Raw genomic sequence first — 18,173 nt, 5'->3', positions numbered from 1 at the left:
AAGAGACATGCTGATAGTCAAGCTGAACTCTGCTGATGTGCAGGCTGTTAAAAAAATGCCTCTCTCTTACTATTTTTTCTCATATAACTACCAGGACTTCCTCTATTCTAATGGACTGCTCCATTAGCATAATCCCTTTTGGCATCTGTAGAGAAGCAGCTATAGAAATGCAAAAAAGACTGTAAATAAATAACTGGGCTGCCCTGATTTCCTTCACCCAGAGTGGCACTGACACCATCAGGATTCACTGCGTACCACCTTGAAGTCGAGCTCTCGACTTCAAAGACAACAGCGTCGCTCTCCCTCTCTTTCTTCCAACACTTCCTCTGCTCTCTAACACACTCTGCTGATCAACTGCTTCTCCTGATAGATTCTCCCTCTCTCCTTTTCCCCCCCACAGAGTGAGAAAGAAAAAGAGAGAGAGGGGCTCTTGGTAAAATAAAGGCAGTTTAACAATTCTCCAGGTCTGCTCTGATGTCTAGCTGACACTTCAAATGTGCCTCTTTCATCTCCTTCTGAAGCACTTAATCCACCTGTTGTGAAGAACTTCCGAACATTATTTGCCTATCTGCCTTCTCACCGAGTGAGTATGTCTGTAATGGCTGTTTAAGAGCTGCGTGCAACCCCATCAGAGGTAACATAATTTTTTAAAGTTTGTGGTGCTTGCAAAGGCTTGTTTAAAGACTATCTGTCTGTCTGTCTGTCTGTCTATATATCTTTCTACCTACCATCTATCTGTCTGTCTGTCTGTCTGTCTACCGTCTGTCTGTCTATCTTCCTACCTACCTACTATCTATCTCTTTTATTTTGCAGTAAAAAAATAAAAAAAAAATAAAAAAACACCATAGGATATAACAGAAATCTCCATTAGGTTTTTCCAGAACAAACCATGCAAGTCAAGTGCATGGCACAGTAGCAATGACACCCTTTAGTGCAACCCACTCTATGTAAAGATCACAAACTGCTACAACAGAGGAGACGGCGGTGTTTTGAAACCCTAAACCTTGTAAGTGATATTCCGCCAGCATTCAACACCAAGTGTAAGTGACTTGCTTATCCTCTCGCTATTGATTACTGTAATGAATACCAGTGTTGGAGGTCAACAACTAAATCCTTTTAAACCTGAACTACATGAAAGTATTTTAAAAGGGTGTCCAAACACAAAAAAGGAAAATAATACCAAGTATGAAACTAAAAATTACAAATGGCACAAATTGCTCAGTGGTATCAGGCATATCACATTCACTCAGGTCCTCGTGTTCTGATCCAGCTGTGTTTGTAGGTCAGTATGGTCAGCAGCCCCCATGCGGGCTCCAAGGCCACATTTTCAGAGAAACATATTGCCTCGTGTCTTATTGATCTGCAGGATATGAAATATGAAGCTCCAAGCCACATCAGCATAATCACTTTTCATGCAGTTCCCCCTGGTGCCTCTCAACCAGCAACAGGATGAATCTGTCAGAGGCGAGGTGTGCTCCCATAATGCCAACATGCCTCGGGTCTTTAAAGCTATGCAGTTTGGAACATTTTATATTTTGTGTTTGTATGTATGTAAAAACATCTATGGTTGTAGAAATGCTCACTTTGAGGGTGCTATTGAGGGATTGAATCGCATTGCTGGCAACGTCCCCTCAATATAGACACAAAAAAATGGAGCTTATCTTTAGTAACATAAAGCATAACCTGAGTGTCAAAATTAGCCTTTCTCATTTAATTACCTTTGTATGAGCATTAATTGCATCGTTAATTAATTACAAAGGCCACCTAAATGTCTCAACATTTATAAAACCATGTTGGGAAGGACCTCGGAAACAATGGCACAAAGAGACTATATCTGACAAGCACTGTCAATGCAACTGCCGACATTCATGTCGCTTAGAAGAGGAATCTGTTTGTCCTTGACACTGGAATACGCATACGCAAGGACACTGATGTTTAAAGGGACAGTTCACCCAAAAATGAAATTGCTATGAGCATTTTCTCACTCTCATGTTGTTAGAAACCCATATAATTTGCTTTCTTCTATGGAATATAAAAGGAGATGTCAGAATGTCCAAGCTGCAGTTTTCATTGCAATGAAAATAGATGGGGAATGTAGCTGTCAAGCTCAAAAAAAGACAAAGAGACACCATAAAAGTAGTCCATACAACTTGTGCACTATTTTCCAAGCCTTCTGAAGCTATATGACAGCCTTGTGTGAGGAATATAACTAAATTTTCATCGTTATTCATTACAAATCTTGCCTTCTTTAAAGCCACGGTCACCATTTACTTTCATTGTATGGAAGACATTCTGCTAAATAACTTCTTTTGTGTTCCACAGAAGTCATACAGGTTTTGAACGGCATTAAGCCCAGAGTATACTTTGGTTTTGACACGGACATCTAGCATCTGCATACAGTCGAACGCTAGCCTTTTAAATTATACTTCATTTGACTATGCGCAAACACACAAGCGGTTGGCGTATGTGCACTACGAATTCTATGAGATACTGGACTATTTCTCTTTAGTTTAGACCCATAAAGATGTCTTTATTTTCCTAATTATACAAATGCTGGTATATCTCCTGACCTCCTCACACATGCGCTCTCAATGTGCAGCATTCACTGTTGTTATTTCTACCTTCATCTCTTGATGTTTAATGCCGATTACATGTTATCTAGCGCTTCTTCGTTAAAGCATCGGCTCAACACTGAGTGTTGCCACCTTGTGGCACTTATCCTGTATGCAGTCTCCTAGTGTTCATATTTAACCGAAGTATACTTTGGTCATTAGGGTGAGTAAATGATGACAATTTTTGGGTGAACTATCCCTTTAAGCATAAGCAATATGTACGTATGCCTGATCCATCAATGTTCATTCACGATCAGGAATTTTTCTTGCCCTGATAGTCTGGTTCCTCCATAGTCCAAAGTCAGTCACAGATGGCCACTGACTAGGAGTAAATAAAAGAGAATGCAGCATAACAACACACTTTTCAATTTTTCACTCCTTCGATCAGTTTTGTTATCAGCTTAACTTAAACCTCAGTGGACTAAAATGTTAAATAGTCAACATTCAGTCAATATTGGCATGTCTTCACATCACTTTTGAACTGGAGCTGAGCTTGGAGACTTGCAGCTCTCCATCACATTTTTACTCCATCTTGGCTGAGCAAAAGATTTTCTGCACCAGAAACGACCTCTCAATTTACATCCCCTCATCCCTTCCAAGCAAATCCTGTCAAGATTCAAGAGCGCTCACTGCTTTATTGCCTTGGAGATAGTAACGCAATTTAACACCACCACCACCAAAAATGAAAATCCATAGCAGAGGTTCACAGAAAAAATCTAGCAATTTTAACAGAAAAAGACAGTAAAAATGCTACAATAAAAACTAGTTAATTGGTTATCTGTAATTTGCCATTAGTGTGAAAATATATATTAGATTTAACGAGACCAAACATGTAATGTTAGTGTAACATACTGTAAAAAATTCTTCTGAACACAAAAGGAGATGTTTGGCAGAGTGATAGGGACTGACAGCTTCAGTCACCATTCACTTTCATTGTATGGACAATAACCTTTTGTGTTCTATGAAAGACAGAAAATCAGTTTTGGAACAACATGAAGGTACAGTAGGTAAATGAAAACCTTTTTTTTTTTTTTTTTTTTTGGATAACTATCCTTTTAAGGTTAAAAAACTTAAAATATAGTTGACTAAAATGTCTTCCAGGAATGCTAAAAAGGTTGCAACTGCAATTTTTCTTTCTTTTCTAGCTGCCAGTTTTTACTGTAAAATTTTACAGAATTTTTTATTTATAACACAAATATAGAATGTAGAATTCAGTCTGGATCTGGCTATATTAAAAGGTGGCTTGAAAGCAATTCTGTTGTTGTTAAAACATGAGATGTAATGCCTGACAGACATTATTTCCATTCTTATACAACAACAACAACAACAACAACAAAATCTATTTCCCAGCTACAGTTGCGCTTTGGGCAAGATTTCAAAATGTTCTGCCAAACACTCTTCCCTGTCAGGCTTTGGGAGGTCTACAGTCTATCAAGCACTTCCAGTCCTCCTGGTGTTTAATCCACAACGGCAAGCTGCAGAGATTAAAGGAAATGAACACACAAAGGTACAGCATCCATCTTTTACTCACTGTGCTGACGTCCTTATTTAAGCAGCTGCTACGCTGAGCTTTTGGTTCCTGAAAAAGAGGCAGGTGGGCATTAGTGAAACGGAATATCTGTCTCACGCTGGCGAAAGGCTGGCGTGTTTTTTGTTTTTTTCCTACAGAGTTTCTGGTGGCATTTTTAAGCACACCAATAAACAGATAAATTAAGAAAACACATGAATGATTTATAATTCCTTAGTAGGGATGTGCAAAATTACACATTTTCAAAATTGGCTAGACAACGGCTAGTCGACAAACTGATCTTAAGAAAGCCCTGTGTAATTAGGTTGGTTTTGGGTTCACCTGATCCTGATTGGACGCATTTATTAGAACTTGTTTATATAACAGCCATTCTTGCATTGAAAACAGCTAGACTGAGCGCAACAGAATGGAACAGAATACAGAGGCAGAGACTTGAACTACTTTTAACATAACACATTGTCTAAAAAAATGCAGTGGGAGTGGTTGCTCCAAAAACAGTGCCAGTCCCTATAACAAAATTGTTAAAGATGTATGTCTGAATGTGTTTTTTTACCTAAAAATGGCAATTCTGTCATAATTTACTCACCCTCATTTTGTTCCCAACCTGTATGACTTACTTTCTTTCATGGAACACAAAGGATATATTTAGGATATATGGGGAGAAACCCCATTGTTTTCAATGAGAAAACTTTGTTGTCAGTTATCAGACTTTTAATATTATTTTGTGTGCTTAACCTCAATGTTTTATAATACTTATAAATATAAAAGTGTGATATTACATTACACAATCATATATAATATTTAGATCCCCTAACCCAACCCCATTTCTAAACCTAACCGATAATCAACAATATAAAACATGAAAGAGACACTTTGATATACATTACACTATTTCTAGATATTTTTAAGTGCCCAACCAAATATTTATGCCTAAACCTAACCAGTTCTCAACAATAGAAAAGACGTAACAAGCAGAAAAATTAGTCACGATCATTTATTTTAAAAAATGCACTATAATGATATTCCAAATACGATGGCATTGTGTGCATAGCAGAGTGAAACTGAAGGTTTTAATCGGTGAAAATATACCCCCTTCGTGAAGGAACTGTCATCCTGATTCTACCGGTACATCTCATTCAAAAAAATGTATACAACAAAAGGTCACAAGACACATGAGAGCCAATGGTAAAAACTTGAGCACATCACAATGGGTCTCAAGACACGTGAGAGCCAATGGTAAAAACTTGAGCTTGTCACAATGGGTCTCAAGACATGCAAGAGCCAATGGCATAATCGCTGAGTCTCAAACCGATGTCATTACACTTGAGGCGGCAACTTTTTAATGTGTTATAACAAAACTTGTGCAAGATGTGTTACGGTGGACCGTGATCAATGACTAAAAACGTACATTTAGGTTTGTTCTTCACATAAAGTGATTGTAAGACTCGGAATACACCCGGTATGAAACGGGTCACTTCAGAAGTGCAGGATGTGTACAGACAGATTAAATAGAAAGATAAACAACAGATGAAATATTAACCATTGTGAATAAATGTTGCTGATTTCAAATGAAATTAAAATCATACCCCCAGCATATATCACGATGACAAAATTGTACCCCAGTGTATCATTAAACGATGCTAAAATTGTAATGCCCATCGCGTCAGTCAGTTGATGTCAAAGGTTTCACGCTGAAAAGAACGCACTTGCCGGATGCGTCAGAAACTGACGCCAGAGGGTGCTTTTGGCGTCTGTAGATTGACACGCTGGGCTCTTGCACAAGCGTCAGTCTTTGATGCCTTGGAAGTGAGAACGTGTTGTATATTTGGATAAAAATTAAAAAAGCATTATATGAAAGAGAATGTTACTAATCGACTGGTCAGTTCTTGGATGACTAGTCAACCATCGTGATCAATCCCCACACCCAGCTTTTGCAGCAGAAGAGATTTTTAGAAACTTTTTTCTTTTTTTCCCCTTGTGCTGAAATCCAATGTGGTCCTCTCTGACCCAAACACTACTAATGAGCACATGTTTGTTAGCAATGTTATTGCAAACAGCTCAGGCACAAAGAGCTTGGCTGTTAACGTGTGTAACCTACTTGAGCGTGCTGGAATATCAACTGTCGCTGCATTACAAACCACGGCATTAACATCCTGACATTCTTTCCACTTCAAGTCAGCAAGCAGTAATTTCACTGCGATTTACTGCTGTCTTTGCAATTCGAACCAGCTTAAACACTATGCAAATACAGGAGAGGACAGCTTTGATGCTCTTCATTCCCACAATTCCAACATTGAAATCAAACATGTGGTTGGAGGAGAGCTGACATTGTGCGCCCAAATGGTGAGTGTCAATAACTCCTTAGCCGGGGTGGGTTTCGCAACAGAGGCTAAAATGCATATGGATAACATGGGAATGAATTGTTGACTAATTTCATAAAACAGAATGTTTTCCTTTTAATTAATCAACTTGTTGACAACAGATGGAGTGAAGTGTTTTAAAGATACAGCGCTGATGACTACAACAGAGCTGTTTTGTTTGTGCTCAGCTAACACTCATTGGACCACAAATCTCTCCACACAATTCCAGCCCAAATAATTGGATTATGGAACTCTGTGCAGCAAAGAAAAACTTCTTTGCATCTATGCAGATTTTGCTTTAAATATGAACCTGTCAGTGCTGTTTTCCTGTAGCTTAGGATAAAAGTGTCTGAGTGGGGTTTACTTAAAAAAAACATTAGAAACAATTTCCATGCAGGTACTGCAAGTAAATTTAACAGACCATATTTTCAAGTAAAGGCTACACACAATTCTTGGTGGCTTAATTTATAATTCTCAATAAAAGTTTACTTTGCAGTACTCTGCTTGAAGTAAATCTTACTCAAGCAGTAATGTAGCACTGAATTAAGATGTGCTTATCTTAAATGTTTCAATGCTTTTTCAATCTACTTAGTCATGTGCCACATGGTACATGGAAGTCTTCCACAGTGAAGCCTACTGAACACTATTAAGTCTATTAGAACACATCACCTTGCTTTCATTACATGCAGTTGAAACATGATTCAGAGCTGCGCATGCAGACCTCAACACGTGGTGCACAAAACACGGTGATGGTAACAACAGATTTTATTTTATTTTTTAAAAGTAATTTTGAGTAGAAAATGAACTTCAGACTTCACAAAACAAGAAGTTACTCAATGAAACAAAACCAATCAATAATAAAAATGATGTCAACAAATGGTGAAACCATGGAAGCCGGTGCATGCTGGGAACACCAGCTTTGAAAACTCAAGTAAAATGTACTTATTTTATTTACCTGTGAAATTTACTCAAATTAGCGAATAAATATGACAAGGTTTTCCACTTTAGAACTGATACATGATAACGCATCATAAAGATAACAATCATAAATACTATTTACTTACAAGTTAGAGCATAAATTTTTTTGAGTACAAATGTAGAATTGACCTAATAAATCATTTTTATTTTATTGTTTTCAGTGAAAATGTAAATGTTTGGGTTAACTGATTGTCTGAACATACTATCATTAATCAAGGCCCACTCAGAAAATGACAAATGTCAAAGGTCAAGTATGTAATGTATATCATTAAATCACCTTCACAAAAAGTGCTGTGGTGGTAGCATGGTACAATGATGGTACCAGATTGTAATATTGTGATACTTTGATACTGAATGATTACCATAATCATGTACCATGGTATTTACATGTTATGTTTACAAGGTACTTCAAAGAACACCACAGTATTACTATATTATAAGTCCAATAAAATTACAGTATTACCCATGGTAAAAAAATAAAAATAAAATAATAATAATAATAATAATGACAAAGGCAATAACATGGTACTTTTTTTTGACAGTGCAGCCTCATTATCCGATAGTGTAACCCTGAACACTGAATTACTCAAATTTACTCAAATTACTCAAAGACTATTTAAAAGCTATTTAAAAGTGTGTAAAATCTGTGCCACTAGCATCACCAAACAGAATTACAACAACAATCACGGTTTTCAAACAGATTCCAAAAGAAACACCTGTCTTTCATTGGTTGTACTAACAGATACTACCGGCCCAAACTTAAGACACTGGTCGAGTCAATGTTAATGGGTCGGGCTGGACAGGCCATTCAAACAAACAGAGGAATGTTTTACGTAGCACCACCACAGGGCCACAAATTTACACTTAGATAAAATCAACCTACAAATGTCTTACTAATGGTTGACTTATGCACATTAAGCTGGAATACAAGAAAGAATTGTAAGGCTAATAAAAAACACACATCCGCTTTAACAGGCAGTTCTACATTTTTACTGCTTTCAAGGATATGTTGAATATCACTACTCATACCTTCTTTGCTTTCTTTCTCTCCTGCTCAGTCTTACAGAGGACAAAGAAGAGAGCTCAGTCTAAAAGTGATCACTATGGACCAGGAGATGGCAGTGATAACAAAGTAAGCACTCACTCCCCTCGGCTGATCCACACCTCCTCTCGGCTCTCAGTCAATTCATATCACATAATGAGAAAACGCCCAGTGTTTGCTCATCGGCTTTCCATCAAATGAAATAACAGATGATTGTTTAACCACCTTTATCATCAAAATGACACATTAAAGTCTCCAACCCAGAGTGCACTGCTGTCATTAACAAAGAAGACTGTAGTTCATCAGGGAGAAGGACAGGATGAATGAGAAGCAAGCTGCCGGTTTTTGTTTTCAAGAATGTCAGGTTATGGTCAAGACTAGCAGAACGGTGTGTTTGATGACAGGGGGTGGGAGCCAGTTAAGGGAATATCATAGACAGTTATTTTGCTTAATATCTAAATTTTGCGAGAAATCATGGCAACACCTAACTGCATTCCTTTAAATTCTTGCTTTCCATAGATATTACAAATAATTTTCAATTCATCCCAGGGCACTTCTTGTAAAGAGTAGGGGTATAACCCCAGTGTCCTGACCAAATTCCCCCCATTGGCCCTTATCTATCATGGCCCCAATCTCCATCCCTGAACTGGCTACATCACTCTACTCTCTTCTCCACCAATAGCTAGTGTGTGGTGGGCGTTCTGGCACGCTATGGCTGCTGTTGCATCATCCAGGTGGATGCTGCACACTGGTGGTGGTTGAGGAGATTCCCCCTATACTATGTAAGCACTTTGAGTGCCTAGAAAAGCACTATATAAATGTAAGGAATTATTATTATTTCAGAATAAATACTGCAGAAATTGTTTGTGGCTGTCTTTTTCTTTGCTATAGTATTAGTCTAGGCAGTAATAGGCTGCATGGCTCTTTGAAATAATTTGGCAAAATTATATATACTTTAAATGTGGCCTAGAAAACTATTTCATACCCATGCAGTTATAGAAAATGAACCCTCTTATACAAGGATTATTCAAACAAAGAGAAAAAATATAATATCTTCAATCTTCATGCTTCTTTTTGCTTCAGAACAAGAATATAATCATTCCTCTCTTTTCAGTACAATAGAGGACAGAAGTAAACATTCCAGATTTTCTCAGTACTTTAAAACTTTCGTCGCCATGTTTAATTTTTGTTCATTTGTTATTCATAAATACATTTCCCATGGTGGTTTAAATGTAACATCACACCCTGAATTGTTAACTGAATTGAGGGAGATCTTCATTAAAATATATTGTGTTCCATGGAAGAAAGAAAGTCATACAGGTTTAGAACAACATGAGGGTGAGTAAATTACTACAGAACTTTTGGGTGAACTATCCCTTTAAAAATAGCTTTTAAAAATCTGTAGTGGACACCATGCATCAGTGGTTTAATCAACACCTTTGAATATACTGTATTGTCAAACCATCAGAATCTGGAATTCAACAACAATTCAAATTTGACATAACGCACCTAATCCTCAATCATTTTTATATTTTCCTTAAACTAATCAATATAGCATCACTTTAAGTTCGCTTTGTAAAGCAACCAACGGCTACAAACTCTGAGGAAGGTTTTAAATGTCGGTTTGAACATGAACACCCAGACGGCGTGAGTTTTGAAGAACTAAATAATGCATTTTGAGCCACAAGCAATAAGCACACGACTGCATTTGAACACAAATCACGCCTCAAATGCATCTGTGATATGCATCACAATGCAGACGGGTTATTTTCGCCCTCTTCGTCTGAAAAACGAAACATGCCTTTATCTAGAAACCTGCTCACTTCTCCACAGGGATAAAAGTGACAGGGGAGATTAAAAAAGATAACCAAGGCAGAACAAATAAAAGTCACAGAAACGGGACAAGCAGAAGACAAGCGGGAGCTCTAATGACTATTAAACAATGGTAAATGGTGGAAGCAACAGTCATAGTAATAGTAAGAACATCAGCATTCTTCTGTCTACTATACTAATGCCTACAAAATTATTTCAGGATTAGTTACTGGAAGTGTAGGGAATTTAATGGTTCCTTGTTCCTCAGGATAGTTACCAAAAAACTAAAATTGTGCCATCATTTACTGACCCTCATGATATTCCAAACCTGTATGACTTCATTTACATTTATGCATTTGCTTTTATCCAAAGCAACTTACAGTGGCCTTATTACAGGGACAATCCCCCTAGAACAACCTGGAGTTAAGTGCCTTGCTCAAGGACACAATGGTGGTGGCTGTGGGGATTGAACCAACAACCTTCTGCTTACTAGTTCAGTGCTTTAGTCCACTACACCACCACCATTCCTTTAGTGTGAAATACTAAAGGAGAAATTCAGCAGAATATTAACCTCAGTCACCATTCACTTTAATTGCATGTTATTTTTTCATACAATGCAAGCAAATACTAGCTATATTTCCATCCAAATTGTGAATTTAATTTATGCGAAAAACAATATTATCGCAAAAACAATGGGCGAATAATGGCGTATTTCCATCCATAGGTGTTCAAAAGAACGAAATCGTCACTTCCGGAGAAATTGTAGCCACTGTGAGTGTTTTATTAATAAAATACTTGTGGTTTAGAGCACACAGACAAAACACTGTGAATATCTTGTTTCATGTTTGGGAGTGACAGCAGGTCACACAGTTCTGGGAGCACTATGTGTGTGCGTTTATCCATCCTTTTGACTTTACCGTGCGGATCTATATTATATTTAATAAGATATTTATCAAAAGTGTCAATAAACTTGTTCTTTGGCTCAGTTCAAGTTTGTATTTGACTTATTTGCTCTGCAAACTCTTTACAGGCTTTGGATTTTCAGGACACCGTTATTTCAGGATGACCAGAGCAACATTTCAGATGCGATGATTGGTCTGCTGGTTAGTCCAGTTATGAATGAGTTATTCAGTCACATAAATTTTTTGATGCGCATTTTTATTCCTAATAAATTCAATAGGAGTTTATTCAGTAAATGTGTTTCCATCGTAGTTTATGCGCATTTCTTCTTATCAAATAAAAAAATTATCCACCTCAAGCAAGCGTATAAATTTTTTTATGTGCATTTTGGAGATTTTATTCGCATCTTGGTGTTTCCATTCAGCAGTTTTTATGCAATATCCCAAAATGCCCATAAAATACGTGGAACGATGGAAACAGCTACTGAGCCTGAAAATTCTACCTAACACCTCCTAACATTCCATGACCAATTCTTTGAGTGCTTTTAAGGAAGCACAATGCGGTTCAGTGAGTACATCAAGAACAACCCCAACTGATTCAGTGAGCAAATGAGTCATTTGATTCATTTTGACTGATACATGAATAAGAAGCGGCTTAAAATAGTACCTTGTTTGCAAAACTAGATACACAAGTTTTTTTTTTTTTTTTTTTGTATGCAACCCACAAGGTCAATACAATAGAAAGCAGGGACTGAAAACATTCCAAGGAATGAAAATAAAAGCCGAAAACGAATGAATGTTTTTGCAGAATGTAACCGGAATGGGGAATGAAGTCCCTTTTAATTGTTCCGGAGTGAAAACGTTATTTTTTAATGTTGGTAACCGATTAATTACCAGTTCATTTCCTTCTGAATTTTTTTTTTTTTTCATGAAACCAGTCTAAATGGTTTATCACAGTACATTTTCAGAATAACACCACTTCCTGTTGCCCAAAAAATGAGTCTTCTCTGTTTTTAGTTGTACATGATAAGTATGTGCTTTGATTCTAAAGAAAACGTCCTGGTTACTTTCATAACCTCCATTCCCTGATGGAGGGAACGAGACGTTGTGTCGATGTAGTGACACTAGGGGTCACTCTTGGGAGCCCCAAACACCTTTGCTTTTTTGAAAAAAGGCCAATGAGAATTGGCGAGTGGTATTTGCCACTCCCCCGGACATGCGGGTATAAAAGGAGCTGGTATGCATCCACTCATTCAGGTTTTGTGCTGAGGAGCCGAGACCAGGTCCCGGCCATTTCAGCGGGTAGTTCAGCGTTGTGGCAAGAGGGACACAATGTCTCGTTCTCTCCATCAGGGAACGGAGGTTATGAAAGTAACCAGGATGTTCTCTATCTGTCACTCACTCGACGTTGTGTCGATGTAGTGACACTAGGGGTCCCTATACAAACGCCACAACTATCTGAACTGTGTTATGTGAACTGGTGGTGTGTGACGGGCAGACCGCTGTGTGCCTCGTAGCCAGCACAACAGGCCATCACGTAACCTCCCCCAACTTATGAGCATCGAACAGTCCATCAGGAACAAGTCGATTGCCCAACTATAGGGACAGGCTAACCCAGCCAAGGCCTCTTTCCCTCTCTTTTCTCCCCAAAAAGAGTGGAATTTGTTAACTGACTGGGAGCCATAAGTGTCTGCGTCGGGGGGTGTCACCGGGAAAGACACCGTGGAGACCACACCCCGCCCAAAAAGGGGGGGGGGGGTATTTTGAGTGGAATACATCACATGGTCTTACCGAGTCTTGTCAGAAGAATGTCATGTGGAGAGGTCCCATGATAGGTCCTACTCGAAGGGGGAGGAGTTTCTACAGAGTATGGCAACCGGGGGCAGAGGGGCCTCTGCCCAAGGAAGACGCAGTTTGCCGACAGGAAAACGATTTTGCAGAAAATATCACATGGGGTCGCCTTCGGGGAACCAGCACATGTGGAGCACCTACCTCAGTACAGGGGCTCATTAGCGCACATACTGGGCCAGTCTGAGTTGTTCCAATGCAGCCGCGGGGCAGTCCAGGAGCCGGCGGCTGTGTGACCATTGCATCTGGTGCCCCAGCCCATCTTGGAGGCGTCTGTTGTAACCATGACGCACCTGGAGACCTGCTCTAGGGGAACCCCTGCCCCTAGAAATGCAAGGTCAGTCCAAGGGCTGAAGAGGCGGCGACAGATCGGCGTGATGGTCACGCGATGTGTCCCACGGTGCCATGCCCAACGAGGGGCTCAAATCTGAAGCAAATGCTGAAGCGGTCTCATATGCATCAACCCGAGCGGTGTGGCTGCTGCTGAGGATGCCATATGCCCCAGGAGCCTCTGAAAAAGTTTCAGTGGAACCGCTGTCCTCCGTCTGAACGCCTTCAGACAATTCAGCACCGACTGCGCGCTCTCGTTCGTGAGGCGCGCTGTCATCGAGACTGAATCCAACTCTAAACCGAGAAAAGAGATGCTCTGAACTGGGGAGAGCTTGCTCTTTTCCCAGTTGATCTGAAGCCCCAGTCGGCTGAGGTGCCGGAGCACGAGGTCCCTGTGTGCACACATCAACTCTCGAGAGTGAGCTAGGATTAGCCTGTCGTCGAGATAGTTGAGGATGTGGACGTCCACTTCCCTTAGCGGGGCAAGGGCTGCCTCTGCAACCTTCGTGAAGACGCGAGGGGACAAGGACAGGCTGAAAGGGAGGACCTTGTACTGGTACACCTGGCCTTCCAAGGCAAACCACAGGAAGGGTCTGTGTCGAGGTAAGACCAAGACGTGGCAGTATGTGTCCTTCAGGTCTACCGCCGTGAACCAATCTTGATGCCGAATGCTCGTTAGAGTGCGTTTTTGCGTCAGCATCTTGGACGGGAGTCTGTGCAAAGCCCAGTTCAGTACTCGCAGGTCCAGGATTGGTCGCAACCCACCGCCTTCTTTGGTACGATGAAGTAAGGGCTGTAGAACCCTTTCTTCATCTCAGCTGGAGGGACAGGCTCTATCGTGCCCTTGCGCAGAAGGGTAGCGATTTCTGCATGCAAGGTAGCGGCGTTCTCGCCCTTCACCGAGGTGAAGCGGACGCCGCTGAACCTGGGTGGGCGCCTGGTGAACTGAATCGTGTAGCCGAGTCGGACGGTCCAGGTCAGCCATCGCGACGGGTTGGAAAGCGCGAGCCATGTGCCCAAACTCCAGGAGAGGGGGACCAAGGGAATGATCACGTCGGACGTACTGGCGGGTGGGGCCTCGCGGCGGGACGGAGCTCGAGGTGCCACGTCAAGTGGACTCAAGCCCTGTTGCCGTGCTGAGTCCAGGGACATCAAAGCACTTACCTGGCTCCTGCCATCCACCATAAGATTGGCCGAGGAGGAATCTCATCCCCGTAGTCCACTGGAACCAATCCCGTGTGGGCGTGTTTGTGCCACAGTTGGGCGCACGGGGCGGGGGGTCTGCCACTGGAGTGCCATACCTGCCAAAATGGGATGGTGGACGGTGGTCGTGACGACGGCTGTGCGCACCGGATATGTGACCCAGGAGATGAGGGAACCATTATTTTGTTAGGCTTTTGGGTGCTGCAGCCTCCTGAGCATGCGGCGACAAAATATTCTCCTCCCGGCCCTCAACCGGGGGATGGAGTGGTCTGTTGAACAGCTTGGCTCCGAAGAGAAAATCTGAATGAGTGGTTGCATCCCAGCTCCTTTTATACCCGTATGTCTGGGGGAGTGGCATGCAAATTCCACTCGCCAATTCTCATTGAAAAATACAGGCATCCAAGCTGATTAACGAACCAAAAGTCAAGAAAATCTTTTGGTTCAGGTATTTTTTATTATTATATATTTTTTTATTTCTTTAATGGAACTGTTTTTGAATAAGAATCCATGGATATTGAAAGCATTGGTGACAATTATTCTCAGTGTTTGAAGAATAAATTGAATGGCAATTGCAGAGTAATACAAATTTAAAATATTAGTGAAGCTGTTGTTATTGTGGCACCATCCAGCCCTCAGTGCAGTGGCTAGGGCTGCATAAGCCAAAATTCAAAAAAGTATTTCAGATTGATCTTTGGGTCAGGTTGGTTACCCCTTTATGTTTCTGCCAACGTCCAATTTGTACATCCCCTTCAGCAGATGGTGGAGATGTCTGATGAGCCGGCAGAGGAGTCAAAGCTGGCTGTGGTTCAGGTACCTACCTTCTGTGTTTCTGGAAACACAGAAGCAACCTGTAGTCGTGCAGTGGGCACGGAGAGCACAGAGGACTCACTGACACACACAAAAGGCTTCCACAAAAGCAGTGAATTACCATAAAGATCCTCTGAAAGAACTCACAGTGTCACACTAATACATGCCTCACAATGCCCTGTCTCTGACTAATGTCTCATATTCTGGAAAAAATGTGTCCATCGTGGTTAAAAAAGGTTCATTAATGCATAAAAGTTAATGTAGCCTTAATGTATGTAATATGGATCCAAAAGTTCACATTTAAAATCTGGGATTCAAAATCTCATTTAAACATGGAGGTCTCTGTTTTCGTGAGTTCGCAAAGCGTAGTGCTACTCACAACGATCTTATCCAATTTCCATGAGACTGCTAATTCTAATCACAATTCGTGCCAGTGCAAAGTGCAAGTGGGCGTGGGTGGGAGTGTTAGCGCTATTGTGGGTGTATGCACACAAATTGTGGGTGTATTGTATGGGAAATAAATGGCGCAAAGCGCAATTTACTTTTTTCCTGAGAAATAGGTTGTTGCGCTAATATGTTGAAAACCACGTCTTAACTTAGCGCAAAGTTTAAACTCAGTTCCTGCAATTGCAGTTTGGAGATTCCACCAGCAGGTGGTAATAAAGTTCATGTCCAAACTCTGATTGTCAGGGACATAATTTGATGTTCCACTATATTTTCAGAGTTTTATATTAGTCTTTTATGAAAAAAAAAAAAAGCATGTATGAGATTTGTGTTAAACTATCTATCGGTCATGGTTTATTTTCAATTATTATTATTATGTTTAAATTTACAATTGTATTTATGGTCTAATTTGTCTAAAAGGTATTTTTCCACCTGTTGTCGTAGAGTGATTTTTAAGTCACTGCAAAATGGACCAGTGGAAGAAGTTGGAGAGAGTAAAATGTTTGGAATTGTAGGCTATGATTGTTTGACCACTTCGTTATTTTGATTATATTTTCATTTCGTTTGAATTGTAATTTCAATTTAGAAATATTTTTGGTTTATTTTTATCATGTTTCAATAAATTAATTTATCAAAATCGACCGGTAGAAGTGAAGTGTGTGCCGATACAATCACTGTTAATACTAGCCATGATTTGTGTGTTTGTAGATAATGATTAATAATACTTACAGTACATTCTCTGTAATTTAATGGAGCCTAAATCCAAATTCTGAGGAGAATCACATTTTCCATGAGTATAAAAGGAGCGTGTCACTGTCATAGAAATATGCCTGACAATCATCAAGGACGTAGTTAATGCACAAAAGAGCATCATTTTCAATTCTTCTAATTCACTGCATACAGTCCATTTATACTATCAACTTCTTATGAATGTGCTGTCTTGGTTTATATCGCTGATGCTTGAGGGAATGAACTATATTATAGGATGCAGACGGTGGAATAATAACTGGAAAAAAACTCAGAATTAAATTGCACTTAATCCAACCCATTTGCGGATATGATTTCACCAAACCTACATGTGCCTAGACTTAGCGCATGCTTGCACGAAAATACCAAAATGTCATGGCCATGCCAGCTGACTTTACGCTTATGACTTATGGCATAGCGCTGTGTTTAACGCTAGTGCTCTTAAAATAGGGCCCGGAGGTTTATTGATTTGTAAAAATTTTAACAAAGATGCATTATGACGTACTAATACAATTAATGTATATTTAAGATTCTGCACTTTTTCTTGGATACTTATTCAATGAGTACATTTGTGACATTGGCCATGTTAACTCAAGTGCACCAAAGGTCAGATTTCCATGCTTCTATCAAAGTACATAAGATGCTCTTTGGAACATTGTCAAATTATACTGGGATAACATTGATCATCAGTTTTGTACAAACTGGTGCAGTCCATGCCGTGCAGTATAAATGCATGTTTTCTTTAAAACAAAAAAGGGGGACATAACAAATACTAAAACAAATCTTTAATTCATGTACATTTCTCAATTCAATGTTTCACTCAAGTTATTAATAAAATAATTATGAGAAACAAATGATGATAATATAATTCATAATAAAAATCATAATAAATTAGAAAAACAAATTTATTTGCCCCCACATATCTGAAATCTCAATTGGAATCTACTCAGCATCATTTTTTTGCTTTGTGGCTGTTTGTTTTCCTCGTCTGACCTACTTTACCATTTGTGGCTTAATTGAATAATGTATTGGTTGGAATCAGTGTGCTGTCAATGTGTGCCCAAAATTATTGGATTAAAGAAAATGTGAAAACGCCCCTTTCAAAAACATACACTCGCATACACAAGCATACATTAACACACCCTCCCTCTATGCAAGTTGTCAGTTCTTTGACTTCTCTACAGAGCAGCAATGAACTTGCAAAGGTTAGCCTTTCCCTAGCATAGTCATCACACTCCTGTGGAGACAGCATGGCTAACAGCCTCAGAGATGGACTGGGAATCTCGCACAGTGCCTATACACTTCATCATAAACACCATACATGACAGAAAAGGAATTTTTTGAGCCAAGTGGATTTTGAGTGAAACTTCCCAAAAACTAAATAATCATTTGTTTCATCATAATAATTAAACGGATAGTAACTCCCACTCATGTTGTTTCAAACCTATGAATTTCTTTCCTCCATGGAAGACAAATGGAGATATTGTTAGCCTCAGTCACCATTCACTTTATATGCATCTTTTTTACACAAAGAAAGTGAATGGTGACTGAGGATAACATTCT

General features: G+C 39.7%; 1 protein-coding gene across 7 annotated transcripts in view; it reads right to left on the bottom strand.

Moving 5' to 3' along the window:
- Positions 1-18,173, bottom strand: part of rbfox1 (RNA binding fox-1 homolog 1) — a 426,210-nt gene that overhangs the window by 371,048 nt on the left and 36,989 nt on the right. For 5 of the 7 annotated variants that reach the window (XM_051713878.1, XM_051713887.1, XM_051713874.1 and 2 more), the window contains exon 2: positions 4,144-4,191. The exons of the other annotated variants lie outside the window; for them this stretch is intronic. In XM_051713878.1, the coding sequence (XP_051569838.1) occupies positions 4,144-4,191 (48 nt within the window). The remainder of the gene's footprint in view (positions 1-4,143; positions 4,192-18,173) is intronic. 7 annotated transcript variants of the gene reach the window in all.

This window comes from Myxocyprinus asiaticus, chromosome 13 (assembly GCF_019703515.2).
Source record: "Myxocyprinus asiaticus isolate MX2 ecotype Aquarium Trade chromosome 13, UBuf_Myxa_2, whole genome shotgun sequence".
Lineage (NCBI taxonomy): Eukaryota > Metazoa > Chordata > Actinopteri > Cypriniformes > Catostomidae > Myxocyprinus > Myxocyprinus asiaticus.
This window is presented reverse-complemented; position numbering and strand designations above follow the sequence as displayed.